This window comes from Vicugna pacos, chromosome 14 (assembly GCF_048564905.1).
Source record: "Vicugna pacos chromosome 14, VicPac4, whole genome shotgun sequence".
NCBI lineage: Eukaryota > Metazoa > Chordata > Mammalia > Artiodactyla > Camelidae > Vicugna > Vicugna pacos.
Genome location: NC_133000.1, coordinates 45,159,932 through 45,184,197, shown reverse-complemented (window position 1 = coordinate 45,184,197; position 24,266 = coordinate 45,159,932). Strand labels below are relative to the sequence as shown.

General features: G+C 36.0%; 1 protein-coding gene across 5 annotated transcripts in view; it reads right to left on the bottom strand.

The window, feature by feature from the left end:
• Positions 1-266: 266 nt before the first annotated feature.
• Positions 267-24,266, bottom strand: part of PIBF1 (progesterone immunomodulatory binding factor 1) — a 171,558-nt gene continuing 147,558 nt past the window's right edge. For 3 of the 5 annotated variants that reach the window (XM_072976344.1, XM_072976345.1, XM_072976346.1), the window contains 3 exons: positions 13,540-13,713; positions 4,357-4,476; positions 628-877 (listed from right to left, as the gene is read on the bottom strand). In XM_072976344.1, the coding sequence (XP_072832445.1) occupies positions 827-877; positions 4,357-4,476; positions 13,540-13,713 (345 nt within the window). In that variant the 3' untranslated portion in view covers positions 628-826. Of the gene's footprint in view, positions 878-4,356; positions 4,477-13,539; positions 13,714-24,266 lie in introns of those variants that run through there. The other 2 variants (XM_006210284.4, XR_012080055.1) reach the window with 2 other exon arrangements.

The following is a 24,266-nucleotide window of genomic DNA, read 5'->3' as shown; positions in this document are numbered from 1 at the left end:
CCACCCTGAACAAAGAATTATCCAGCCTCTAGGTCAACAGTGGTCGAGAAAACCTGAAATAGAAAAACGCATTTCTTTTCGTTTCTTTCTCTCCCATCCCTCTTCTTTCTTTTAAATTTTAACTCTTGAACAAGAAATGGAGCACATTTTATTACAAGAAAAAGAGAAAATGCTACCGATTCTTCCTCACTGACTAGAAATTTGGTCCATACCGCATCTGAATCAGCATTGCTTTGACCCATGTAACAGGACACTTTCCACCAAAATTTTACTTGACTTATGGAATAACAGACTTTCTACCAGACTTTATTGGCTTATGATAATATAAAATATATGAAAAAAGAGCCTAAAGAAAGAATTAGCAATTCATGTCCACTTACATGATATCTGACCAGTATTATCTGGCATTTGAAGGGACTTCTAGTAGATTTCCCAAATGGTTATTAATTTAAAAATTGTAAGGTGTCTTGGTATTTGTGTTAATGACATTTAAACTCAAAATTTATATAGTTAGAAAAATACTCACCAAAATAACTTAGCAAAATATTTATAAGCCACACATTAAACGTGCCTTGAAGAATTATGAAAGCTCCAAAATTTAAATCATAAAGTATACAACATTTATTTTGGAACAAGATAGATAAAAACAAATATTTTCACTCTATATATTTTGATTATGATAAAATTTGTTAATTTAACACTCAGTTAAAATAAACTTTAAATTAGCTAGTTAAAAAATGCCAAGTACATGATTAAGATAAACTTTTTGTCCATTGGAAAAAGAACTTCAGGAGTAAATGATGATGTAGCAAATCTGTCCAGAACACTAGGTCTTCATCTTTTGCTTCTTAGACCACTCAGGTGCTTCCTTTTTGGTCTGTAAAAAATCAAAAAGAAAAGAAAATTAAGTAAGACATGTATAAGGAGGGTAAGAGAGGCAATTCAGAGAACGAAGTTTCTCTACACATTGGGGCTTTCTTTGTAAAATTATAGTAAATAATTGCTTTTCTTAATTCAGAAGGCTACTACTTAAGGGCAAAGATTTTGTCTTTTGTCAGAAATAATCTCCCACCTGTATGTCTATTAAAAAAAGTTCACAGCTGTGTTTTCTGGCTTAAAGCCTGTATTTAATATATCCTACAGAGGTGAGTATTTAATGAATTGATTCTATTTTCAAAGAAAATTATAAAAAACCCAAGGACACAGCTTCTTTTTAGTTGTATTATCTATGTACATATAGATATACTCATTCACTCAACAGACATTTAGTGAAGAATTTCTAGATCCAAATCATGGTGCTTTGGGTATTCTGAATTGCTAAGTATTTACCAGAGTACTTTTTGGGTTTACTGCTCAATCATTTCAGCCTCCAAAGAGCCTGGCTGTTCAGAGTAGCAACAAAAAACAGCAGAGGAAGTGGGCTGTTACAGAATAAAGCACGCAGAACTCCTTATATAAGGTACAGATTCCAATCAAAACATGTTACTTTATATAATATAATAAATCAAATATGCAGTTACTCCTTTCCCACCTATATTTTCTTAAGAACTATGAAGAACTACATTCCTAAATACATATACATATATGTTCGTAGGCATATAACTATGATAGCATGATATCTTACACTTTTAAGCGTTTTTATATACTATAGCTGATACACAAAACGTTACAAGTGACAACAGTGATGAGCTCCTCCTGACCTCAGCCATGCCCTGGGCCAGCTTCAATTACACCACCAAACACACCAGTAGACCCTCCACTCCCCTCCTCCAACCCTAGCTGTATAACATAGCTCTAACTTGAGCTACAAATACTTTCATATGATGGTCCCCAAAGGCAACTAAAATTCCATATGTCAAAATGAACTCCCCCAATCCGCCATATTCTCTGTCTTGGTGATTGGGGCCATAGGTTGCTCAGTCATTTAAACCAGAAATGTTTTGGGGGGAGGTATAGTTCAGTGGTAAAGCAAGTGCTTAGCATGCACAAGGTCCTGGATTTAACCCCCTGTACCTCCATTAAAATAAATAAGTAAATAAAATCCTAATTACCTTCCCACCCCCCAAAATAAATAACAACAAAAACCAGAAATATTTGATCCCTCTTCATCTTAGATTTCTCTTTCTTTTTACTTGCTACATCCATTCTAAGCAGTCCCTAACATTTGTTGAAATATCTTTTCAACTCCTTAGTCTGTTTCTATCTTGACCCCAGTTGGATTGTCTCCGGCCCTCATCATCTCTGGCTTGATTCCTGCAAGAGTTTCCCACTTGCGATTGGGCTTTCTCTTCTGTTCTGTTCAATTCATCACCCACAGTCCTTCCAATCTTATCTTTCTGAAATGCAAATCTGCATTAAAACACTTCAGTGGTTTTTCTTTAAAAGAAAGTCCAAAGTCCTTAGTATGAAAAGTGAAAGAAACTTCCACAGGAAAATAAGGAAATCATAGGGAACATCCAGGTGCTATCTTCCAAGAGAATTCAAAGATGACAGAGGCTAACCAAATTAAAAGACACCAAAGTACAGATGAGAATTCTAGTTTATCTGTCATAGAAGCGGTAAGTTCTGTTTTGAGAAACTGTGATCATCCCTAGGTCACAATGCAAAATGATTTTCTTAAGGGTGGCTCCTGGACAAAAAACTATGAGAGCAAGTTCTATGGACCAAAATCCTAAAGATCACAGAAGGAACAGAGCTTGTACCTCTGCATTTTCTTAATCAACTGATACTAAAAGTGTTGTTGTTGTTTGTTGTTGTTTTACTACCAAGTATGCATGGGGAGAAGGTAAAGAAAATTTTTTCAGTTAAAGAGTAACCTTACGACTCAAAAAGGACAGAACAAGCATTTCAGGGCAGACTGTCCTTCCTGACTCCTGTCTGCGTCTGGTCTGCTGCAGACCATCCCTTCTCCATTCCCTCCTCCCAGTGCATCCTTTCTTCAGCTGTGTTAATGATGTAGCTTTGCCACAGCCAAGTGTACCTCTGTCTTGGGAATCAGCTGCTTTTCCATTTTGTAAGTGGACTTTCCAGTTCTTTGGTTACAACCATTTAAAATTAGCTTCATAGCTTGCTCCCATAGGACTAATGTATGTTCCTTATTCCTAGGTTATTTTGGGGGAACTTTCCTATCACTGTCATGTTCAAATTATCTTTAACTTAGAAGACAAGGCCCTTTAGCATGTGGCCCAGACTTACTTCTCTAATCCTCTCTCTTGAGACTGTACTACATGAACTAAATTATTTGTAGTTGAGACTAGTAATTTACTGAACACCTACTATATACCAGGTCCTTGTGTTAGGTTGTACAGATATAAAAATGAGTAAGATCCTAGGACAGAGTCTGCTGGTTGCCTAGACTGCAGCTACTTTCCTCTTCTTATTAAAAGAACTCTGATTTTACTAACAGAATAATGGTCTTAACTACATTTATCAAAACTACATTTATCAGTTTCTCTTGCTGCTAGGTGTGGCCATGTGACTGAGTTCTGACCAATGGGATATAGAGGATGTTGGGTAGAATTTACAGAAAAATGCCTTTAGAAAAGGAGATGGTTATTTTCCTTCATTTCCTCTTGCTTCTTGCTTGGAATGCAGATGTGATGGCTTAGGCTACAACGACCATTTTGTGATTCTGAGGACAGAAGCTACACACCAATGATGGTTGAAGAGAAAGGCAGAAGGAACCTAGGTCCCTGATGACTTCAAAGGGTCACAGACTAGGCCGGAAATGCTTATCTCCAGACTTTTATCTGAGAGACTTTTATCTGCTTAAGTCACTGAACTAGCAGTGGAACAAATTCCAAAAGGCTCTGACTCTTATCCTTAAGTAAGTTATAATGTTTATTTTGTTTCATGTTGTATTTTCCCCACACAGGAAAGTGTCTGGCATGCAGTAGGTACTCAATGCCATGCTTCCTTTGTTTTTTGTAGCTGGTGCACAGTATAGAACACTGGGTTAGAGCACAAGCTCTGGAATAAAACAGGTCTCAGCCATTCATTTGTAAACTTGGGCACGAACTCTTAGTTACTACATACATAATATGCGGAGACTGAAAAATAACAGTGCTGGCTATCCCAGGTACCCTCAGACCTTGTCTCCATCCTTTCCCACTCTGCTCTGCGCCCCAGGATGCTGTCAGTGGCGTCTTCTGGTTTCTGATTAGGTTCAGTTGCTGGGATGTACAGCGGGCTTCCAGGTGGGAGGACAAAAGGAGTTGGGATATTTATTCTCCAGCTCTGGCCATGGCTTGGTAGTGACTAAATTCCTCTACAGAAGACCAAAGTTCCCATAAGAAGGCTCCAATCCCTCTCCTGGCCCCTTGAGCTCTAGGAGTGGTTATAGCTTCCCATACTTACTAATCCTAGATGTTCATTATCACCTGCTGGTTTCCACATGCTTGTAAACAGTCCCTTCAGTGTGCGACATCTGTTTCCTAAATGGACCTTGACTGACATACAGTAATCGACAGCAGAGGGCTGTTGAGAGGATAAAATGAGACAAAGTATGGAAAAGCACCCAGCCCGTGATAACTGCTAACTATGAACAGTATTTTCTACCTGGTGTTCTCTCCTCCTAGCTGTTTTTCAGGACTCAGCACAAAAGTCACCTCCCCTAGGAAATCTGCTCTGTACCTCATGGCTTCTTTTGGTGTTCTTTTCAAGAACCAAAGCCTTTAATACTTAATTTATTGCGTAATTGTTATACTTGCTTATTGAATCGGTCACCCAAGAAATTAATGCTCAATAAACATTGGTTAAATGAATACATTTCTTTCTGTTGTCATTTTTGAATCTAGTGCTTTGTATATCAGTGTAAGTATTTTGTGGTTGATTGTCATTTTACTTTCTACAGTGACTACAACTGACATTAGATTTTGAATATCCAATTAATATTTCTTAGTCTAAACTTCAGTTGGCAAATGTAAAACAGATGTCCTAGAACTTTTTCTGACTGTTATGTTTCAAAGTAAACTTCAATGGGTACATTTAAAAATCATTTTCTGGAGTGGTATTAACATTTTATCATAATGAATATTTGAAAGCATGTAGTTTTCAAATCTTGTTCTACATAATCTCATTTTCCTTCTTGTATAACTATGTGTAGCAATGAAGAGGCGTGTTTATAAGTAAGATATGACTGCTCTCCCGGCTCCCTCGTATGCCTCCTTCACTCAGCTGTCAGTTGGGCAGCAGGTATCATTCTGCCTCCCCTCCTTGTTTCCCCTGCAGGGGTGTTTCTCAGTCCCTCCTGTTTAACCCTATAGCTGCCTCTTCTCTCTCCTCCATCACTACCTTCGCTACCTTCTTAAGTTCTGTCTGAATTGATATGAAAGTCTGCTGCCTCTATCTATCCATTCCTCTCATTCATCTTTCACTGTTGCTGTCCAGGTCTGAGAGTACAAACGAGACCCTCACAGCATCCTGTGCTTCCTCCCTATTTAGTATTTACCACGTGGTACTGTATGATACATGGTGGTCATGATTAAACTGTGCGGCACTCTAGGGCAGGGGCCCTGGGCCTGGAATAAGGCTTGAATAAATGAATGCTTTCAAAAGAATGTGCCAGAGACTCAAAAGACGATTCCAGAAGAGGTATTTCAAAGTGCCTGGAGACACAACATGGAGGAGCCTTGAGGAAAATATGTTAGGTGATTTCTCATCTATATCAGTACCTATGTCTAAGTACTACCAAAATTCAAACAAATTCCATGGAGATAACAGTGATCCTGGAAAGCTGATTTCTGATTCTCATGAGACATACATTCTTTTTATTTTATTAAAAAATTTTTTAAAATTGAAGTACAGTTGATTAACAATGTAGTTTTAGTTTCTGGTGTACAGCAAAGTGATTCAGTTATTTATATACATATATTCTTTTTCAGACTATCTTCCATTATAGGTTATTATAAGACTATAATTCCCTGGCTATACAGTAGGACCTTGTTGTTTATCTATTTTATATACAGTAGTTTGTATCCACTAATCCTGAACTCCCAATTTATTCACCCCCACCTTTCTCCTTTGGTAACCCTAAGTTTGTTTCCTATGTTTGTGAGTCTATTTCTGGTTTGTAAATAAGTTCGTTTGTATCATTTTTTAGATTCCACATGTAAGTGATATATTTATCTTTCTCTGATTTACTTCACTGAATATGATAATCTCCAGGTCCATCCATGTTGCTGCAAATGGCATTGTTTCTTTTTTTATGGCTGAGTAGTATTCCACTGTGTGTGTGTGTGTGTGTGTGTGTGTGTGTGTGTACACACCACATATATATACCACTCTGTAGTATGTGTGTTTGTGTGTGTGTGTGTGTTTGTATACATATACACATCACATCTTCTTTATCCATTCATCTGCCAATGGACATTTAGGTTGATTCCATGTCTTGGCTATTGTAAATAGTGCTACTATGGACCTTGGAGTGCATCATGAGACATACATTCCTCAATTCTAGACATTTTGTCAGTAAGGTACTATCTGTTAGTGACAGCCCAGTTCCAGGCACTGTAAGTTTCTAAGCCTTTATCCTTTACCAACTCCTGATTAGTACTGAGCAACTAGCGTAAGACAGATCACAGACTGGTGAACTATGGTCCACGCTCCCTATCATTGTACGGACTGCCTGCTAAGAATGGATTAACATTTTTAAAGAAAGGTAAAACCAAACAAACAGAATGTACAATAGCGATGGTATGTGCCTCACAAACCTAGAATACTTACTGTCTTGCATTTTAAAGAAAAATTGGCCAACTCCTAATAGATGGCTGTTAAATAAAGTGGGCACAAAAATTCAGATACACAATTAACTGCTTTTTATTGCAGCAATTCCATTTTTATCCTATTTAAACAGTAGTGTTTCTTCTATGTTACTATCTTAAAGTTATTTACCCTTCCTACTCATAAGATGGGGCTTTAGGTAGCAAAGTTTGTTATGCCTCTTCAGTTATTTACAGAGTTCATCTTTTAGCTGAGGAGGGCCCTTATTTTCTATTTCACATTTCTATTTTTTTCTTTTTAAATTTAAGACTTACAGATTCCATTATATGAAATCCTTCTTATAATATATTTTATATAAACATACATATACTGGACATGATATTAGACATACAAATTGCTTAAAAGTAAACTTATACATTGGGAGCACTGCTTTAATTTTTATGTGCTGGTTTAGGTTAATTATATTTATAATTTTATAAGGAAACAGTACAAATTAATGAAAATCTCAAATTATTAGTGGTGTTAACAGATCCTAAAGTCAACAGTATTCCAGATTTAGGAAAGTGCTCAGAGGGCTGTGGTGAAAACAGATGGTAGGATTAACTGGAAACCTTCCAGAAGTAATTTACTGTTACGATGTGATTTAGGAGACAGATAACTGATAAGATAGGTACTTCGGTATCATCCAGAAGCTGCCAACTAAAACATTAATATATAACTTGGGGATTATAACATAGTGAGAAGAATGCTGACTGATAAACGCAGACATAATAAGCCTGGTGGACTATTCCCGGAATCTAGAAAAAGAGCTAGAAATTAAGAATCTGTTAGTGTTCAACCAGTGCCCGTTTCTAAAGAAAAGAAATACTATGTCTAATAGATATAATTACTTTGTTCTCTAAAAAAAAGATAACAACAGAAAGTTGAAGAAGTAAGTATTTATATGTCTTCATAGGCAGGGCTCAACTCTTTTTTTCCCCTCAGAGGATAAGTATTTATTCAAGTTACCCAGAAAGTCAGTGTTAGTGCCAGTTTAATCCATGAGTGTATATTACAAGCACAAGAGACTGATGGAGAGAAAGTATCTGTAACATGTAAATGTTTAAGATCAGAATATAAGAGAGAGTTCATAAATCAACAGCAAAAAGAAAACAGAGAAAAATGAGCAAAAGAAATGAGCAGGTCATTCACACACACACAAAAATAGAAACAATCAATAGAAAACAAAAAGACGCTCAACATCACTAGTAATCAAAAATGCAAAATAACATACTTGTTTTTCATCCATCAGATTCAGGAAAACTGAAATGATTGCTAAAATAAGGATTGAATGTGGATACATATGGATCTTGCACATTGTTGGAGGGAGTACCAATTGGCATCGCCATTTTCCAGGGAAATTTGGTGTTTTTTAAAAATATTTTATTTTATTTATTTATTTTAAAATTTTAAGGCAGAGGGCAACTCACACGTGTCTAGGATAGCTGACCTGGCTTTCCTACCAACAAAGGGACAAAGTGAGAAGCAGCCCCAGATCACTCAGACTTCATGGCTCTATTTCCATGCTCACTAGAAACTTCCTTATTTCTAATTTAGCTTACAGCTGAATTACATCAGGAAGATGTTGCAATTAGTATTCCTGAGACTCGAAATTGAAAAATTATTTTTAAAAATGTAAATGCACTAGATATCTTGAGGTGTGAGCGTGTCCCGGTGAGATAAATCTGGATTCAACATTAAAAAGTGAGACTAGAGCTTCCAAACCAATGTGATAACAAAGTGCTAGAGATACGATGAGCAGTCGGTCCCTTCTGCCTCCAGAGATGGCTGGAGCCCCTTCAATCTACCAGCAAAGTTCATTTACCCTGGTGTACTATACAAATATCACACTTTTCTATGTGTGTTATAACATGAAAAACGCCGGGTGGTACAGGGTTAGGACATGATTGTGTTAATGTTACCCTAGGGCAGCATCCTGTGTCACTTGTCTTAATACATCCAGTGAATTGTATTCATTATATTAGAATATTACAAATAACTGCTAAATTCCATCTGGATGAAATTATAAAATTTCCCTCATGAATAATGAAAAAAAACCCTGTTTCTATAACCTATCTACTGAAATGTTAAAAAGTTTTGGTAAAATATACATAATATAAAACTTACTGTCTTAACCATTTTTAAGTATACAGTTGGTCACACAGCTGTGCTACCCTCACCACCATCCGTCCACAGAAATCTCTGCATCTTGTATAACTGAAACTCTGCACACATTAAACAGTAACTCCCCACTCTCCTTAGTCCCAGGTAACCACCATTCTAATTACTGCCTCTTTGAATCTGACTATTCTAGTTATACCCTATCTACTTTTATTTTCCTTTTGTCCTAAAGGAAAGTGTTAAGTGGTAAAATGACTAAAGCCAGGCATAAGAAAGCAGTAAGAGAGGAATAAAGTCTAGATTGTTAAACACCCTATTTTTTAATAATGAAAAGGGGCACAAATTAGAAAATATTTTGTGAATGTTACACTCTCTGCTCTTGGAACTTCTCACTCTTTATTTCTTGTTGTCACCTGTCAAATCCTAGACATTCAAGGCCAACCTCAAATACCTTCTTTTTCTTGGAGCCCATCAACAACACATCATCTCTCCTTTCTTTGAGTTTCTGTGGTAGCTTGTATTTCCTTTAAAGCAGTCCACCCAATTTCACCTTATACTATTTTTAGTGGCTTTCTTATCCTTGATCCTAGAGGAAAAGCATCCTTAGGGCTAACTCTGCATCTTAATGGTCAGATTATTCTACCATATTCAGCACAGGTTCTTGCAAATAGTACACATTTTTGAACTTAATTTACATGAACATTTTTTTGCCTTCCAGATGACCACGTGTAGCCTTCTAAATTCCAGAGAATTGTGTGGTCTCTATAATCATTTCTGTATAAATTACATAGACGTAATTTACCCATCCAACATACGCTAGCAAATGAGATAACCAATATAAACCAAGACCTGAATCTATCATAAATTCACTGTAATGACACTTCACACTCAATGTGCTGGCGCTGCACATTCCTACTATGCTCCCTACTATGCTCCCTACTTAGAGACTAACGCCCCTTCTCTTTTTAATGCTTACTGTCCACGTGGAGAAAAGATTAACTGCCGAGCTGCTAACATGCATTTTTAAAAAAGTATTGACAAAATAGTGACAATGAATTGCATCCTGATTAGAAACGGTATTTTGGAAAAGAATGGCAACAGAAAACTAGCAAAAGACAGTCCCGTGCTGCCTTGCAACGAGAGGAGAGTTATTTACTCCCGGGAGGATTAGAATAGCTCCAGTTTTTCTCTAGTTAAGGAGACTGGGTGAGGCTGGGAAAAGTGGTTAGCACAGCTAAAAGCTACCTTGGGAGAGAAAGGAGACGATTAGTAGTTGCTCGTTACAGAAGCCGCACTAACCATGGTCTTGGGAGTTGTTCCTTTCACTCTCCGCATAGTTTATTTATTTAGTTCAACACTAAAATTCTCCACACAGTTTAAACAGCTAAGAAGATAACTAAATTGGGGAGAAGAATAACTTTTTTTTTTAATGCTACATTACCAAATATTTAGAGTATCTGCTTTGATCCTGTGCTGTGGGAACACAGCTGCTTCTTCTTCTTTTTTTTTTTTTAAAGCAGACGTTTTTATTGCAGTGTTTGTATCCTGAAGGCCAGGTAATTGGGGTTTCTCTTTGATTTCTGCTTGGAGCAGGTTCCGGGAGTTGAACCCAGGACCTCTTGCGTGCTGAGTATGCGCTCTATCCCCCTACAGCTTCTATCCTTGAAGCACTTACATTCTGTGGTTCAGTTTAGTCTTTTTGGTGTAGTCAATGCCTGAAAAACAATTCTCTCACGTCTGTGATTTCAATGGTCAGCACTTTTCTATAAAATACACCTTTTGGGGGTTGTCTTCATATATGAATATAACATGAGCACAGCAAAATGTGCACATGATTATGAAAGTATTTAGGAAAAATGTCTCAAGCTCTCATTCCTCCTCCTCTATAACACAGCTCTACCTCCACCCCACTGCCCAGTTAACAGCAGTTCTGTGTGTTTTCCTCATATTTTCAGTGCGTATATAAACATGCACACAATCATCCAGCCATCACTGAATTTATCAGGGAAAAATACCAACAACAAATAATTTCAGCCAAAGGATCTGGAAGTGAATTAGAAATGTTTTCATTTTAGCTATAAAACCGTAAGATTATGTAACGATTTAATCTTATTTTCAAATATTTGCATCATAAAGTCCTTATTAACAAGATGAGGGAATATATAAGATAAGCATTCTTATGGGAAATTGAAAATATTTAAAATAATAACTGTAAAAATTATGATGCCTTAAGAGAATCATAGTATGTTTGTATAAAAGAAGTCCAGACCTCATTTCATATAATATCCCTCCTAATTTTACAGATAAGAACCAGCTCAGGGCATTTAGATGACTTGCCCCAGGTGACCCAGTTAATTCATATTCCTAATTCTGTGTTATTAGCACATAGTATTGATTTGAGTGATTTCCAGTATTTTTTAAAAATCTCATTTATTTATTATAGTATTATTTAGTTATTTTATTTCGGTGGGGGGGTAATTAGGTTTGTTTATTTTTAGAGGAAGTACTGGGGATTGAACCCAGGACCTCATGCATGCTAAGCATGTGCTCTACGATTTGAGCTATACCCTCCACTCAAGTGATTTCCAGTATTATCTCTCAGTTTTCATTAGGACCTCACACCTCTTTTGAAAAATTTCCTCTTGTACATAAAAGAAAGTTTATTGTAGAAAAAAAAGAATAATATATAGATAAGCATAAAGAAGGAAATAAAAACTACCCAATTAATACTTCATATTTCAAATTTCCTTAATTTTGTTCTCACGGCAGAACCTTAGCTTGAGATACTGGAGAAATCTTACTCCTACTGATTTACTGATTACAGTCAGGATTTCAGGATATCAGAATCAGGTTACTGAGCTAAAGTCAGAAGTACAGGAGGTCAGGATCAGAAGGACTAGTTCATTGCTTGGAACAGAGAAGGGTCAGAAAAGCAGATCACAGAATGTGACAGGCTTCCAGTATTTGGTTGTACCTTGTGGTTTTCAACCGACCCTATGTTTTCCACTAGCGTCTATGTATTCAGTCTGCTCTCCTCTTGCAGATTACAATAATAGACACATCATAGTGTCGTCATAATCCCAGCCCACTTTCTGAGGAAAACTAGCTGAGCCATGGTCCTTCTGAACAAATAGCCCTGGCAGCTTTCTTTGGTACCATGTGACCCTTGCTGACTAGTAAGGGTAGCCATCCAGTAGGCTGGCTAATAACCTTAACAAGTCTTGCCACAAAGGGGTAGCCTCCAACGAGAATGACCTGTGCCAATTAGAATCCTGCTTTTGGAAAATACAGGAAGAACTAGGTTCTAAGAGGGGAGATTGGGAAAAGGATGCATAGATACATGTCTCAAGACAAGGGGCTGCGATGAGGAAGCTGATGAGGAAGTGGATACTATGAGTAAGCAGAAAGTAGGACAGAAACACAGAGAAGCTGATGTACCACTGGAGGGAAAGGTCCACAGACTCAGCTGTGGAAATGCATTCAGCTGCCTTGTACCCAGGCTGGTTGATCCAGACTTCCAGTTTTCTCCATCCTGTTAGCTCAGTCTCTATTGCCACATGGACCCTTACATAATTATCCCTTATTTCATTTAGACTGTAACTCTGTCATTTTTTTTTAAAGGAGGTTAAACTATGTAATCACCAAGCAATCTCTCACATCTCACTGATCTTGAGTAGCATGTTCTGAATGCATAATGAAATAGCTTAGATCAGAGGTTCCCATACTTGACCGATTATTATAATTATCTAGGGAGTTAAAAAAATTAAGTTTCTGGGGACTCACTGAATCAGCATATCGTACAGAAAATCTTTCTGGTTGTGAGTCTCCACTCAGATGGTAAAAACCATGTTTCTTCTGAGAAATTAAGGCATGGAGGGGAAACCATGTTGAAGGAAAGTGAAATATTTAATAAGGTGACTCCTATTTTGAGTCTCTTGCCTTTTTCTTCTTAATCTTATTTGTTAAAACATCATTTTCAATATTTCCTAATTTATTTTCATTATTTAATGGAAGTTATTCCAATTTCTTGTTCTGCAACTACTTTCTGTTCAAATACATTTTTACCTAATAATCCATTTCAGTTTATGTTAATATGATTGGTTTTATACTTTATAAGAAAACTCCTAGAGTAAAATACATTATTTTACAAATAAGAGGGGGCAAGCGATATTTTGTATCCCTTTTTATTCTTATGTAAATTTAAAAATTATACAAACTGTCTTTCTGATTCATTTATAATTAGTCTCTGGAGATTGGAGGAAGTAGGTGTTAGATTAATACTAACTCCCGGGCAAGTCCAATATATTAACTAGAAATACAAAACTCAACTATCAACTGTTAAGAAAGGTAATATACACATTCAGAAAAAGGTTTAATATAGATCTTCATGGAAATGTTAGCTGTCTTGATTTGTGGTGGCGATTTCATAGGTGTATACATATATCAAAATTCATCAAACTGTACATCTGAAATATTTTACTGTACAGGAATTATACCACAATAAAGGTGTTAAAAAAATACAGATCTTTCAAGGCTCTTTCATAAAACTATTAAAATTGGTTTGAAACCAATATAAATGGGAGGAAAGAAATTTAAGGAAAATCTAGTTAGTGAAAATCAGAGACATTAAAATTCTAAGTTCATTTTTATTATACTTACAAAGAGTGTTGGCTTGGGTGTAAATATATTGTCTTCATGTTCTCTAGGCACATTCAAAGTCTTTGATTTCTGATTTTCGGTCACATTTTTGGATTCCATTTTAGTAAAAAGTAACTTGTCCTCAGAACGCTTATTCCGCATATTAGTGAGAATCTGTTTCATTGCTGCCAATTCCTGTTGATGTGTGAAAATAGAAGAAAATGGCAAAATATGATTTTAACAAGCAGAGTAATAATGATGGATGTCAAAACATTTTTCTTCTTAGAGATAACATTTGAAGCAATTTGAGGAAAGGTGTGAAAATAACAACATATTAACATACAATAACGATGTACCTGAATTTTATAGTCATTAATTTTTTTAGTATGATAAACGATAAATATACCATTGCAAAGGGGCAAGGGGGGAGGGATAAATTAGGAGTATGGGACGGACAGATACAAACTACTATACATAAAATAGATCAGCAGCAACGATTCACACTATAGCACAGAGAACTATATTCAATAGCTTGTAATAACTTACAATGGAAAATAATCTAAAAAATATAAAACTGAATCACTTTGTTGTACACTTGATACTAACACAATACTGTAAATCAGCTGTACTTCAATTAAAAAATATCATTTTGTGGTCCAGTGGTTCCCCAATTTTTCTGCACACTGGAATCACCTGTGGAACTTCAAAAACAACTAATGCCTATGTCCCACCCCCAGGGATTGTGAGATAATTGGGCTGGAGTGTGGCCTCGGCTTGGAAACTTTTTAAAGATCTCCAGGCGATTCTAAGAGACAAATCTGGGAACCACTGGTTTAGCTGCTTTCCCCTGTAGCTTCTCTACACATGCTTATTAAGTAGATTATTCAAGCACTTAACTTCTTCCCTCCATGTCTTAAACTATCCCATTTCCTTTTGAAGTCTTATATGAAGACAGAAGGGAAAAAGAGTCCAAAAATACTTGTTTTGCCTATTAATTAGCAGTTCAAACAGTACGTTTAATACAGCGTCAGGATTTCTTTAACCGTATTATTCCCTATTCTTTTACAAATGAAAACCAGAGTTAGCTTTATCAGTTGTCCTTTGAACTAAGAACTCATTATGCTGAACTTCTTAAAGAACGCAGATCAAAATTGTCATTCATTCCCTCCTGCAAGTTTATTTTCTTTTATTTTGCCCATAAACCTTCAGCAGCACCTCACACTAACTAGTGGATATTTATGATTACGTACTAAACTGATCCAATCAAACACAAGTATATGGAGAGAGGACAGATCAAACTCTCCTTTACCTTATTATCTGTAGAACAGTGGTAGGCTGTGCTGGAGGTAATTTTCTCCTATTATTTTATTTCATCGTCATGCCAAGACACAAAAATTACGGTGATAAAAAGATGTTCTGCGCCCTTCTACTAATCTGTTTATAGACATCAGCTCTGTGTCAGAGCAAGTTCCTACAGGCCTTTTTTTTTTTTTTTTCTGGCTGTCATTAGTTCTATTTAGAACTATTTAGTTAGAGTGGGTATTTTAAAACAGAGCTGTTGAGTTTAAGCCACAGAGCCTTAATAAATCTCAGGGCCAAGAGAGGAGCTGGAAGAAACGGAGCCAGAATCCTTTCTCTTCTCTGCAGGATTGGGGTTGGCTTGGCTAGCGCACATGAACGTGACTACCTTCAGACACTGCCAGCCTGACAGACCATTATTTGAGCCCTTTGAGGACGATTTTTGCTTTCAAGATCATGTTATTTCATTTACATGCTCCCCTAGAGTGGAGACATCACTGATTTAATGTTAAACACGTCTGGTGTTACGGCTGATTCCAGCCCCTGTTCTACTTCCCCAGGACAGAAGGGAAAGGGGAGGTGACAATCTCAGCCGATCAAAAGAGCACTTTTTATGTGAAAGAACCTCTTTTTCCTCACTATAACTTTTGTACTTTGGCATGAAGACAAAATAAAATAATAGGAAAAAAATTACCTCCAGCACAGCCTACACCTATTCTACAGATAAATAAATAAGGTCAAGGGGGTCATACTTTCCAGGGGAAGGGGTGAGGCAGGGGAAGGATAAGGAGGGAGAAAAGGAAGGAGTTGTGGGGGTTCCTAGGCAGAGGGCTTTGGCTCCTAGATGCCCAGGAGGAAGCCGTAATTTTGTTTCTCTTTGGCTTCCCTCTGCTGCTGGTACAGGAGCAATTATAGGAAACAGATCACCCCTGATGCTGGTCAGGAGACAGAAGGGAAATTCACAGGTTTTTGCTTTATTTAGACTAGCTGGTGTTGTCACAGTACTATTTTTGTTCATCTGATAGTATTAAACAACGTTATTAGCATGGTTTCTGAAGTCTAAGTAAAGAACTTGAAATGGAATTCTGTCAAATTCCTGTTAGGATGTTACACAGTTACAATGGATACCAAAATAACATGCAGAACAATTTTGTTCAGTTTTATTATGTTCTATCATATAGATGATCTCTTTTACATCAATGCTAAATCTGAACAAAGAAAATTCCACTTTAACATCAAATAATATCCACCATCCCACCATATACTGAGCACACAGAAAGCCACCCATGTGTAGTGGAAATAGTTTTAGTATGAGGCTAGACGTCAGAGACTATTCCTGACTCTTATTAGTTGTGTAAACTTAAACTGTTACTAGTTGTGTAAACTTAACCAATCTACTCTGGTTCGATGAGCCTTCCTTTACTAATTGATAAAATCTGTATCTGCATTACCTTTTTGGATTTCTGCCAGTCTGGTAAGTGTTTGGGTATACTTATTTTGCACTTCTTCCACTGTGATGGTGAGCAGCTTTTCAGATATTTAAGGGTATTTTGTTTCCTCTTGACATCCCTGGCCTGTTCTTCTACTGGGTGATTGGTCATTTTCTTTCACATTTTGAAGAGCTCTTCATATGTTAGAGAACTTAGTCCTTTGTCTGTAATGAGAGTGGCAGGTTTTCTTTCCTGTTTATCTTTTATTTGACTTTGTTTATGCTTTTAATTTTTAATTATTGGTTATGCAGAACTTTCTGATTCTGATTGATGTAGCTGAATCTGGCGCTTCTTAATTTTATGGCCTTATGATGTTGTCTTCTTCCATTTTCCTCAAGTTACTTCTGTGGTTTCTTTTCTTTTTCAAACATTTAGATCTCTGATCTATTTGAAGTTTATCCTGGCTTAGGATGAAAAGTGTAGATTCAACATCTCCCCCTGCCCTCCCAGGCTATTCTGTAATAACATTATGTACTGAAGAGACAATTTTTTCCTCTCTAATTTGAGATGCTATCTTTACCATATACTAAATTTCCGTATGTCTGTGATTTATTTCTGGAATTTTAAACTCTATTCCAGTGGTCTATCTATTCAGGCACCCATGTTACACTGCTTTAATGTTTAATGATTGAGGGTTTTTTTTTGGGGGGGGGAGCTATGTTCTTAGGGATGGGGTGGGATGATGTTCAATTAAAAAAGAAACCAACTTCAAACTGACTTGTACCATGTTGAGTCTTCCTAACCATGAAAATATTTTAATATCTCTTTCACCTACATTTTTGGCATAAATTGTCCTGCCCTAGTTGGTGTTACTATTACATTGAAGTGGGTGTGATTCACAAACTCCCAATTCACAAACGGACAAACAAAAATAAATAAAGCAACATAATATACAAGAATTAGAAAAATCTGCCACTATAAAATGGGATCCTTTGGTAAGATAAAGTAATCTTGAAACCTGGTCTGGTCCTAACCTGGGTTAGTTTTTACCATGTTCTCTTATCTGGCTCCCGACCGTTGGCTCCATCTCCTACTTAAGATTCTGTTCTTATTATTTGGACTTGACTTTTCCATTCACTTCCCTAGCTTTTGATTCTGCTTCCCTCTGTTCTGTAAAAGTCCTTTTCCGATTGGTCAGTATGGTTATTTGTACTACTGTTTAATGATTTATGAATACTGTTCACTGCAGAGCAGAACATGATTAGATCCACAGAAAAGGAACTTCTGATCAAAGGAAAATGTTTCGAGTATCAAGTTCAACTGGATTCTTTTTCTTACATTGCATCTACTGCTCAAAATCATGCCATTTACTCAGGTTCCTATTGGATCTTGACGTTCTGATAGAGATTTTTCCCCTTCTTTTTTGGGGTTCCTCCTTTTTGATAGAAGTAACATATGCCTTTCCCCATATTATCTAAGATTATCTAGCTTCTTAATCCTATTGTTTGTTGAGATCAATTTTGTAGAGTGATTTTAAGACTGATACACAGTTGTTGTATCGAAATTTCTTTTTATTGCAATCTTGGCAAGTTCCACTATTTCTTGCGTCTTTCTTTTTGTCATTTGATGGTAAACAATCTGGTAATTTTATAAGAGAGGTATTGTGATAAAGTATTGTGCTTTCTTTCAGAACTTGGATGATACTACTTTTCCATCTTCTGAAATCAAATTTCTGAGATCTATGATGCCAAGCTGATCCTTATTTCTTCGTAGGTACTTGCTTTCTTTCTGGGATGGTCAATATTGGTTAGCTTTTCCCGGTTAATTTCTGTCTTTTTACCTTTTTCTAGATTATAGGCAAGTTCACTGACTTTTCTTCACATCCTTCTACTGGCATTTTTACTTACTTAAAATAAATGTCATGATTTTGATTTTCACAATTTTTGAAAATATCAGAAATTCTTTCTGTTTACTGCTTACTTTTTTGGTAAATACTACTTTCTCAATCTTCCTGAAGAAACTAATTACAGTACTTTGTAAGTTCTTTCCTGTTACAGAAATTTTTGTTTTCTCTGGAGAATGGAGTAAATTTCTCTGTTTGTTTATTGTGATTTTTCCTCTTTGTGCTATTAGTTTTTTCCCAGTTTCTGACAGTCTTTGGTTGTGTGTTCCAATTTATGAATGAAGGAACAGAGTAAATATTTTCTTTCTGCTGCTCGGGCCATTCATCTGAATGAGACATTGAGTACAATCTCTGGCTGTGTGGATAAGAAAATCTGTCACACAGGCTTCATTCTAGGATCCTCAGGCGCAAAGCAGGCTCTCTTGTCCAAAATGACAAAATGAGGAGAGTCCTAATCGGGAGCCCCTTCATTTTGGCAGTTCTAGTCTATTCCTGGCAAATGCTCCATTAATTTAGACGCCATTTGTCAAAATATTTTTTAAACTTCCTGCTTTTTAAAATGAAAGATGCATTACTTGTTCATTGTAAAATTCAAATACTGCAAACTTGCCATTGCTCAATCCTTTTTACCTTTCCCCACTTGTTTGAGATCTTTAAACACTATTTTTCAACAGTCTGATTTATAATAATATTCTTTAATTCTGAGATGCACTATATTGCTTTTATTTGATTTTTTAAATTTCATCTTTACTATGCCATTTTATTAAATGTTTCAAAACAACAACGAACTAAGAATCAGATGTAAATCCTAGTGCTGGTTCTGCCACCATTTATGACTTCTGGCAAGTTATTTCCTTTCTGTGCTTTATTTATTTGCTTATATCAAATACATTACAGTAACTTCAAGAATAAAGGCACCATTCATTAAAATTAACAAATGTAGAACTGCATCTGAAAATACAGTTGAAACCTAAGATAAACCAAAAACAAAACAAAACAATAAAAACTATATTGCAGCACGATACTCTTCAAAATAGAAAAGTTAAGGACAAGGATATTCTTATGAAACTTCCAGATGATGATGATGAAGATGATGACTGTTACTGTACAAACAATCTCTATAAAAGAGATAAATTGGTCTCTTGAATCCAAAAGCACATATCTTGGCCTTTTAATATAAGCTATTTGCACAGAGTGGTGGTGGCATATTTAAACAGCTCAACTGCAGAGCAGCTGCTTAATAGTATTGCATAGTTGATGCCAATAAATTGCTGAAAGTTGTAAACTCTGCAAAGATGTTGGCAAGGGGACACATAGATGGCATTTCTTGATGAAAATAGCTCTGACAAGTATAATGCAAACTGTGTGCCCCATGGGAGGTTAAAGTAAGTGCTTTTACAGAGGAATAACAATGTATCTTGACTAACAAGTCAGATAATTCTGTGCATCTTTCCTACCTGAGGTAACACAAAGCAGAAACCAACCTTGTTTTAAATCAAGTACATGTTTTGGATGTTTACACTTCATCTAAAAGTATTTAAGGGGGAGGGGATAGCTCAGTGGCAGAGCACATGCTTAGCATGCACAAGGTCCTGGGTTCAATCCCCGGACCTCATTTAAATAAATAAATAAACCTAATTACTACCCCCCTCCCAAAATAAATAACCTTAAAAAGTTTACTTAAAGACAGTGGGAAAAATAGGACATAAAAATTATTTTTTAAAAAAAGAGTATTTAAACAACATTTTATTATGGAAATCTTCAGAGATATCAAGGGAAGAGAACATGGCATGGTTTTCAGCTTCTACTGCCCAACTTTAACAATTATCAGCATTTTGCCAACATTGGGGTTTTTTTGGGGGTAATTTTATTTATGTATTTATTTATTTAATGGCAGCATTGGGGATTGAACCTAGGATCTCATGCATGTTAAGCACGCACTCTTAACACCGAGCTGTACTCTCCCCATCATATTGTTTTTTTAAACAGCTTTACTGAGATATAATTCATATGCCATATAGTCATCCACTCAAATTATGTAATTTTAAAGCTTTTTTGTCACCTCAGAAAGAAACCCCGATTCCCTTAGGAATCATTCCTCTATCCCATCTTGTCTCCAACTTCTCAGCCCTAAGCAACTACTAAACTGCTTTCTGTTTCTGCAGATTTCTCTGTTCTAGACATTTCAAATGAATGAAAGCATATAATACGTGGTCCTTTCAGAGTAGTTTCTTTTACTTAGCACAGGGTATTTAAGATTCATCTATGTTGTAAATATATCAGAACTTCATTTCTTTTTATGATTGAATAATATTCTACTGTATGGCTATACCACATTTTGTTTATCCATTCATCAGCTAGTGGACATTTGTGTTTATACCTTTTGGCTGTTGTGAATGCTGCTGCTAACATCTAACATTCTTGTACAAGTTTTTGTGTGGGTATGTTTTCACTTCTCTTAAGTAGAAACTTAGTTGGGCCATATGGTAACTCTATGTTTAATCATCTGAGAAACTATGATAATGTTTTGTCAACATTGTTTTATCTACTTCCTTTCCAGTTATTTTGAAATATTTTAAAGTGGACCTCAGATCATTTCACTTGTAAATACTTCAGTAGAGATTTTTAATAGATAAAGATTTAAAACCAAAGTATCATTATCATATCTAACACAATAGTTTAAAAGAAAATGTAAACCTATTTCAAAGTCATCTATTCAGTATTCTGAGACAGCAATAAGAATTTCACATTGTTATCAAAGCAAACATTTAGCATAGTTTAATGTATTATTTTTAAAGAAGTTAAAATATACCTTGATAGTGGAGGGTATAGCTCAGTGGTAGAGTTGCATGCATGAGGTCCTAGGTTCAATCCCCAGTATTTCAAATAGATCGATCGATCAGTCAATCCCCCACCCGCAAAATTGAAAAAATATATATCTTGAATGCCAATGCCACTACACGCTAAACAGACAAAACAGGTTTTGTATGGCAAATTAACGTTCACTGAGTATCTCCTGTGTGCCAGGCTTTGCACTGAGTATTTTACATAAAAATTTAATTCTCTCCTAAATACGAAAAGGTAGATATAACTTCAATTTTTAAGATAAGGAAACCGAGGTTTAGAAGATTTTAAGAAATATAGCCAAGTTCCTTCGCTACTGAGTCGAATGGGTTCAAAGCTGTCATTATTTACAAAATAATGCAGATGCCTTCCATTCAAGACTTTTGACAGCCACAATTTCAGGTTTGGAAGGGGCTTTCAAGTTATTTAACCTAGCCTCTATACAAAACAAAGCAAAACATGTCTTCTTACAATGTCTACCCTTAGGTTTTAATTCCAGCCTTTGGAGAGACGTATTACAAGTCTATTTCTGCCTCGTTCACACGTCTATTTTGAATTTCTTCTATCTCTCTAAGTCTTTTCTTCTCTAAACACCTTCAGTCCTTTCATCTCTCTTACGGCTGAATTCTTTCATCATCTTGATTATTTTCCTCTGATTATCTCCTAGTAGTCAAAAGGTTGGGTCTAGAGCAGAATAAAGAAAGAAGTCCTGGCCAGTACACAGGGTCATAAAGCTTATCTACTCCTTATTCTAATGCATTTAAGATGACAAACATTTCTGGAGTCATACCCTATCTAGCAATGAAGCTTCGTGGGAGCTCAGGTGTTTACTGAATGACAGACAGCTGTGCTGTTATAGCCTAGGGGACATAACTAATCACCTCAAACATTCTTTCCTGAACTTGGATACAATCTTAAGGTCATTCTCAGCAGTGATGCACGTAGAAGCAGCGAGTACGAACGCACTGAGGTAGGCAGGTCCCTGAGGACGGAAATCCACTGTCACAGACTTAAATCAGAAGTGCGGGCACCGTGATTCTGTTCTCGTCTGTCCGTGCATTACTGAACAGCATTTGCCTCTGGTATTCACGTCCTCTTGGTGCCTAGCTTTCCCTCCTATGCTAGTATTCACCTAGCTGCTGTACTTCCAGGACTTCACTACTTTGGTACAGTCTGACAGGTTTTGACGCATACTCTTGTTAATTTCCATCATCAACTTCAGACTCCAGACGCTTCTCCATTTTCAGTCCTGGTTTCCAGAGCGTGACCCCCTCCAGTGCTGATACTTCCTCCATGCTGCACTCCCAGCCTTCCGTCAGTGTTCACTCCTCAATATGTGACAGATTTGTTAAGTTTAAACGAAAATACTGCCAATCAGATCACAATCATCTCCTATCATTGCTAATAGTCTCTCCTGGACGACATATTATTTCCAGAGACTTATTTTAATAGTTTTGCCATTTGTTCTGTGTGTTTCCTTATATCCTTGAATTGTTTGGTTTGTTATAAACTGCTGCTATTCTAAGAGTCATAAAAACACAGGGTTAGAAATGATAGCAATAGGTCATTTACTTGTTCCTCACTGATAAAAAAAAAAGGTCACAGATTTGTACTTACTATTTAAAAGAAAACAAACCAGACTTCTAAAATGTAGTGGGAAAAATACACATTTCATTCTTTAAACAAACAAAAAAAACCCCAGAAGATGACAGGTCTGTATGATACATAATAGATGTGAAATGTGATGTGCAAAAAGTTAATAGAAAAAAAAATTATAAAAGCATACATACACAGATAAAATATTTTTATGATGAGATAGAATGCTTCACACAAGACAGAATTTTACTTGCAGGATATGACAGAGATATTTGTAATTTTAAAGTTGATGATGAAAAGATTAAAAGGGAAGCCAAAAAACCTATGAAAATCAAAACAATCTGACTTAGTTCTACAAAGTTTTATACAAGTTCACATAAACATAGAGATCCACAGAGTATAACAGAGCATAATCTAAAAGAGATTTTAGTGTCTTTTATGCAATTCAGAATTGAGGAGAGTGAACATTCTATAGAATGGACAGCTGAAATTCAGTTGCTGCTTCTGTGAAATGGGTATAAGACCTTCACAGAGCTCTTGTGACACAAATGAAATAATATAAAAAGAACTATTAGGTAATATAGAAATATTAAGCATTCTTAATGACTGAAGAGTGCCTTTTTGGCACCTCTCAAATTCTAGAAGGCATAAACAAAAGGCTACCTCTCTCAGTATGGAGGGATAATTTAAAACTTTTCCTTTTTCTGATTCCTTATTTCCAAATATACTTGGTTGAAAGTAATCTCAAGTACAGCCGTACACCGTAATTGATCTGAAGAACTTTAAAACATTTTGGTGGGAAGAAGTTATAAAAACTCCAGACTTTATAATTACTTTTATACAGTAGGTTTAGTTTTGTCATACTTGAAGTATATTTAAATTCAACATTTGCAATGAGTGCTTTTTGCAAGATTTTACTCCCTGAATTTCCTCAGGCTTAAAATCACATACCCTTATGTGAAAAAAACATTCTAAAACTTTACAGGAAAAATACGACTTATACTGTATGTGTTTTAGGTTTCTACTTATAATGACTGTCTTTAAAATACTCACTTACATCCAGGAAATCAGAAACAAATTTTAACTTGAAGAGCACCACTACGATGAGAAAATGTATGAATCTGAGAAATAATTACATCTTCATTTAAAGAAAGATTAACTCAGCCACACAGTATTTTTTTTTAGTCATGCTGACTGTACTGACTGTAAAATTTAACTACATAGGTGTATAAGAAAAACATGTAAAAAGGTATTCTTAAGAAAATTTCAAAATAGTTAAGTATGAACCAAAAAGAATGACACACATATAGAAATATGTAATTTGTTTGAACCCTTTATGAAGTGGATTGCCTAAGGGGCACTTGTGATGCTGAAATGTCCCTGAAACTTTCCGAGAAGTCACAAAGAACATACGAGTTAGAGTCCTGGAACATAAACATACCATGAAAGAATGATAATTATACTGTGACTTCACTTTTAAGAAACCTGGCTAACTGCAGGGTTTGTTTTCTTTTTGTTAGGTGACATACACTGCAGTCAGAGGAAAGTTATCTGGAATAATGGGATTTCATCCAACATTCAGGGAAGTGTGAAGCCTTGCACATTCTAGGCTCTTAGTAAGAAGTGGTTGGTTAATTCTGGTTAAATACTAACTGAACTGCTTGTGGACCTTGAGA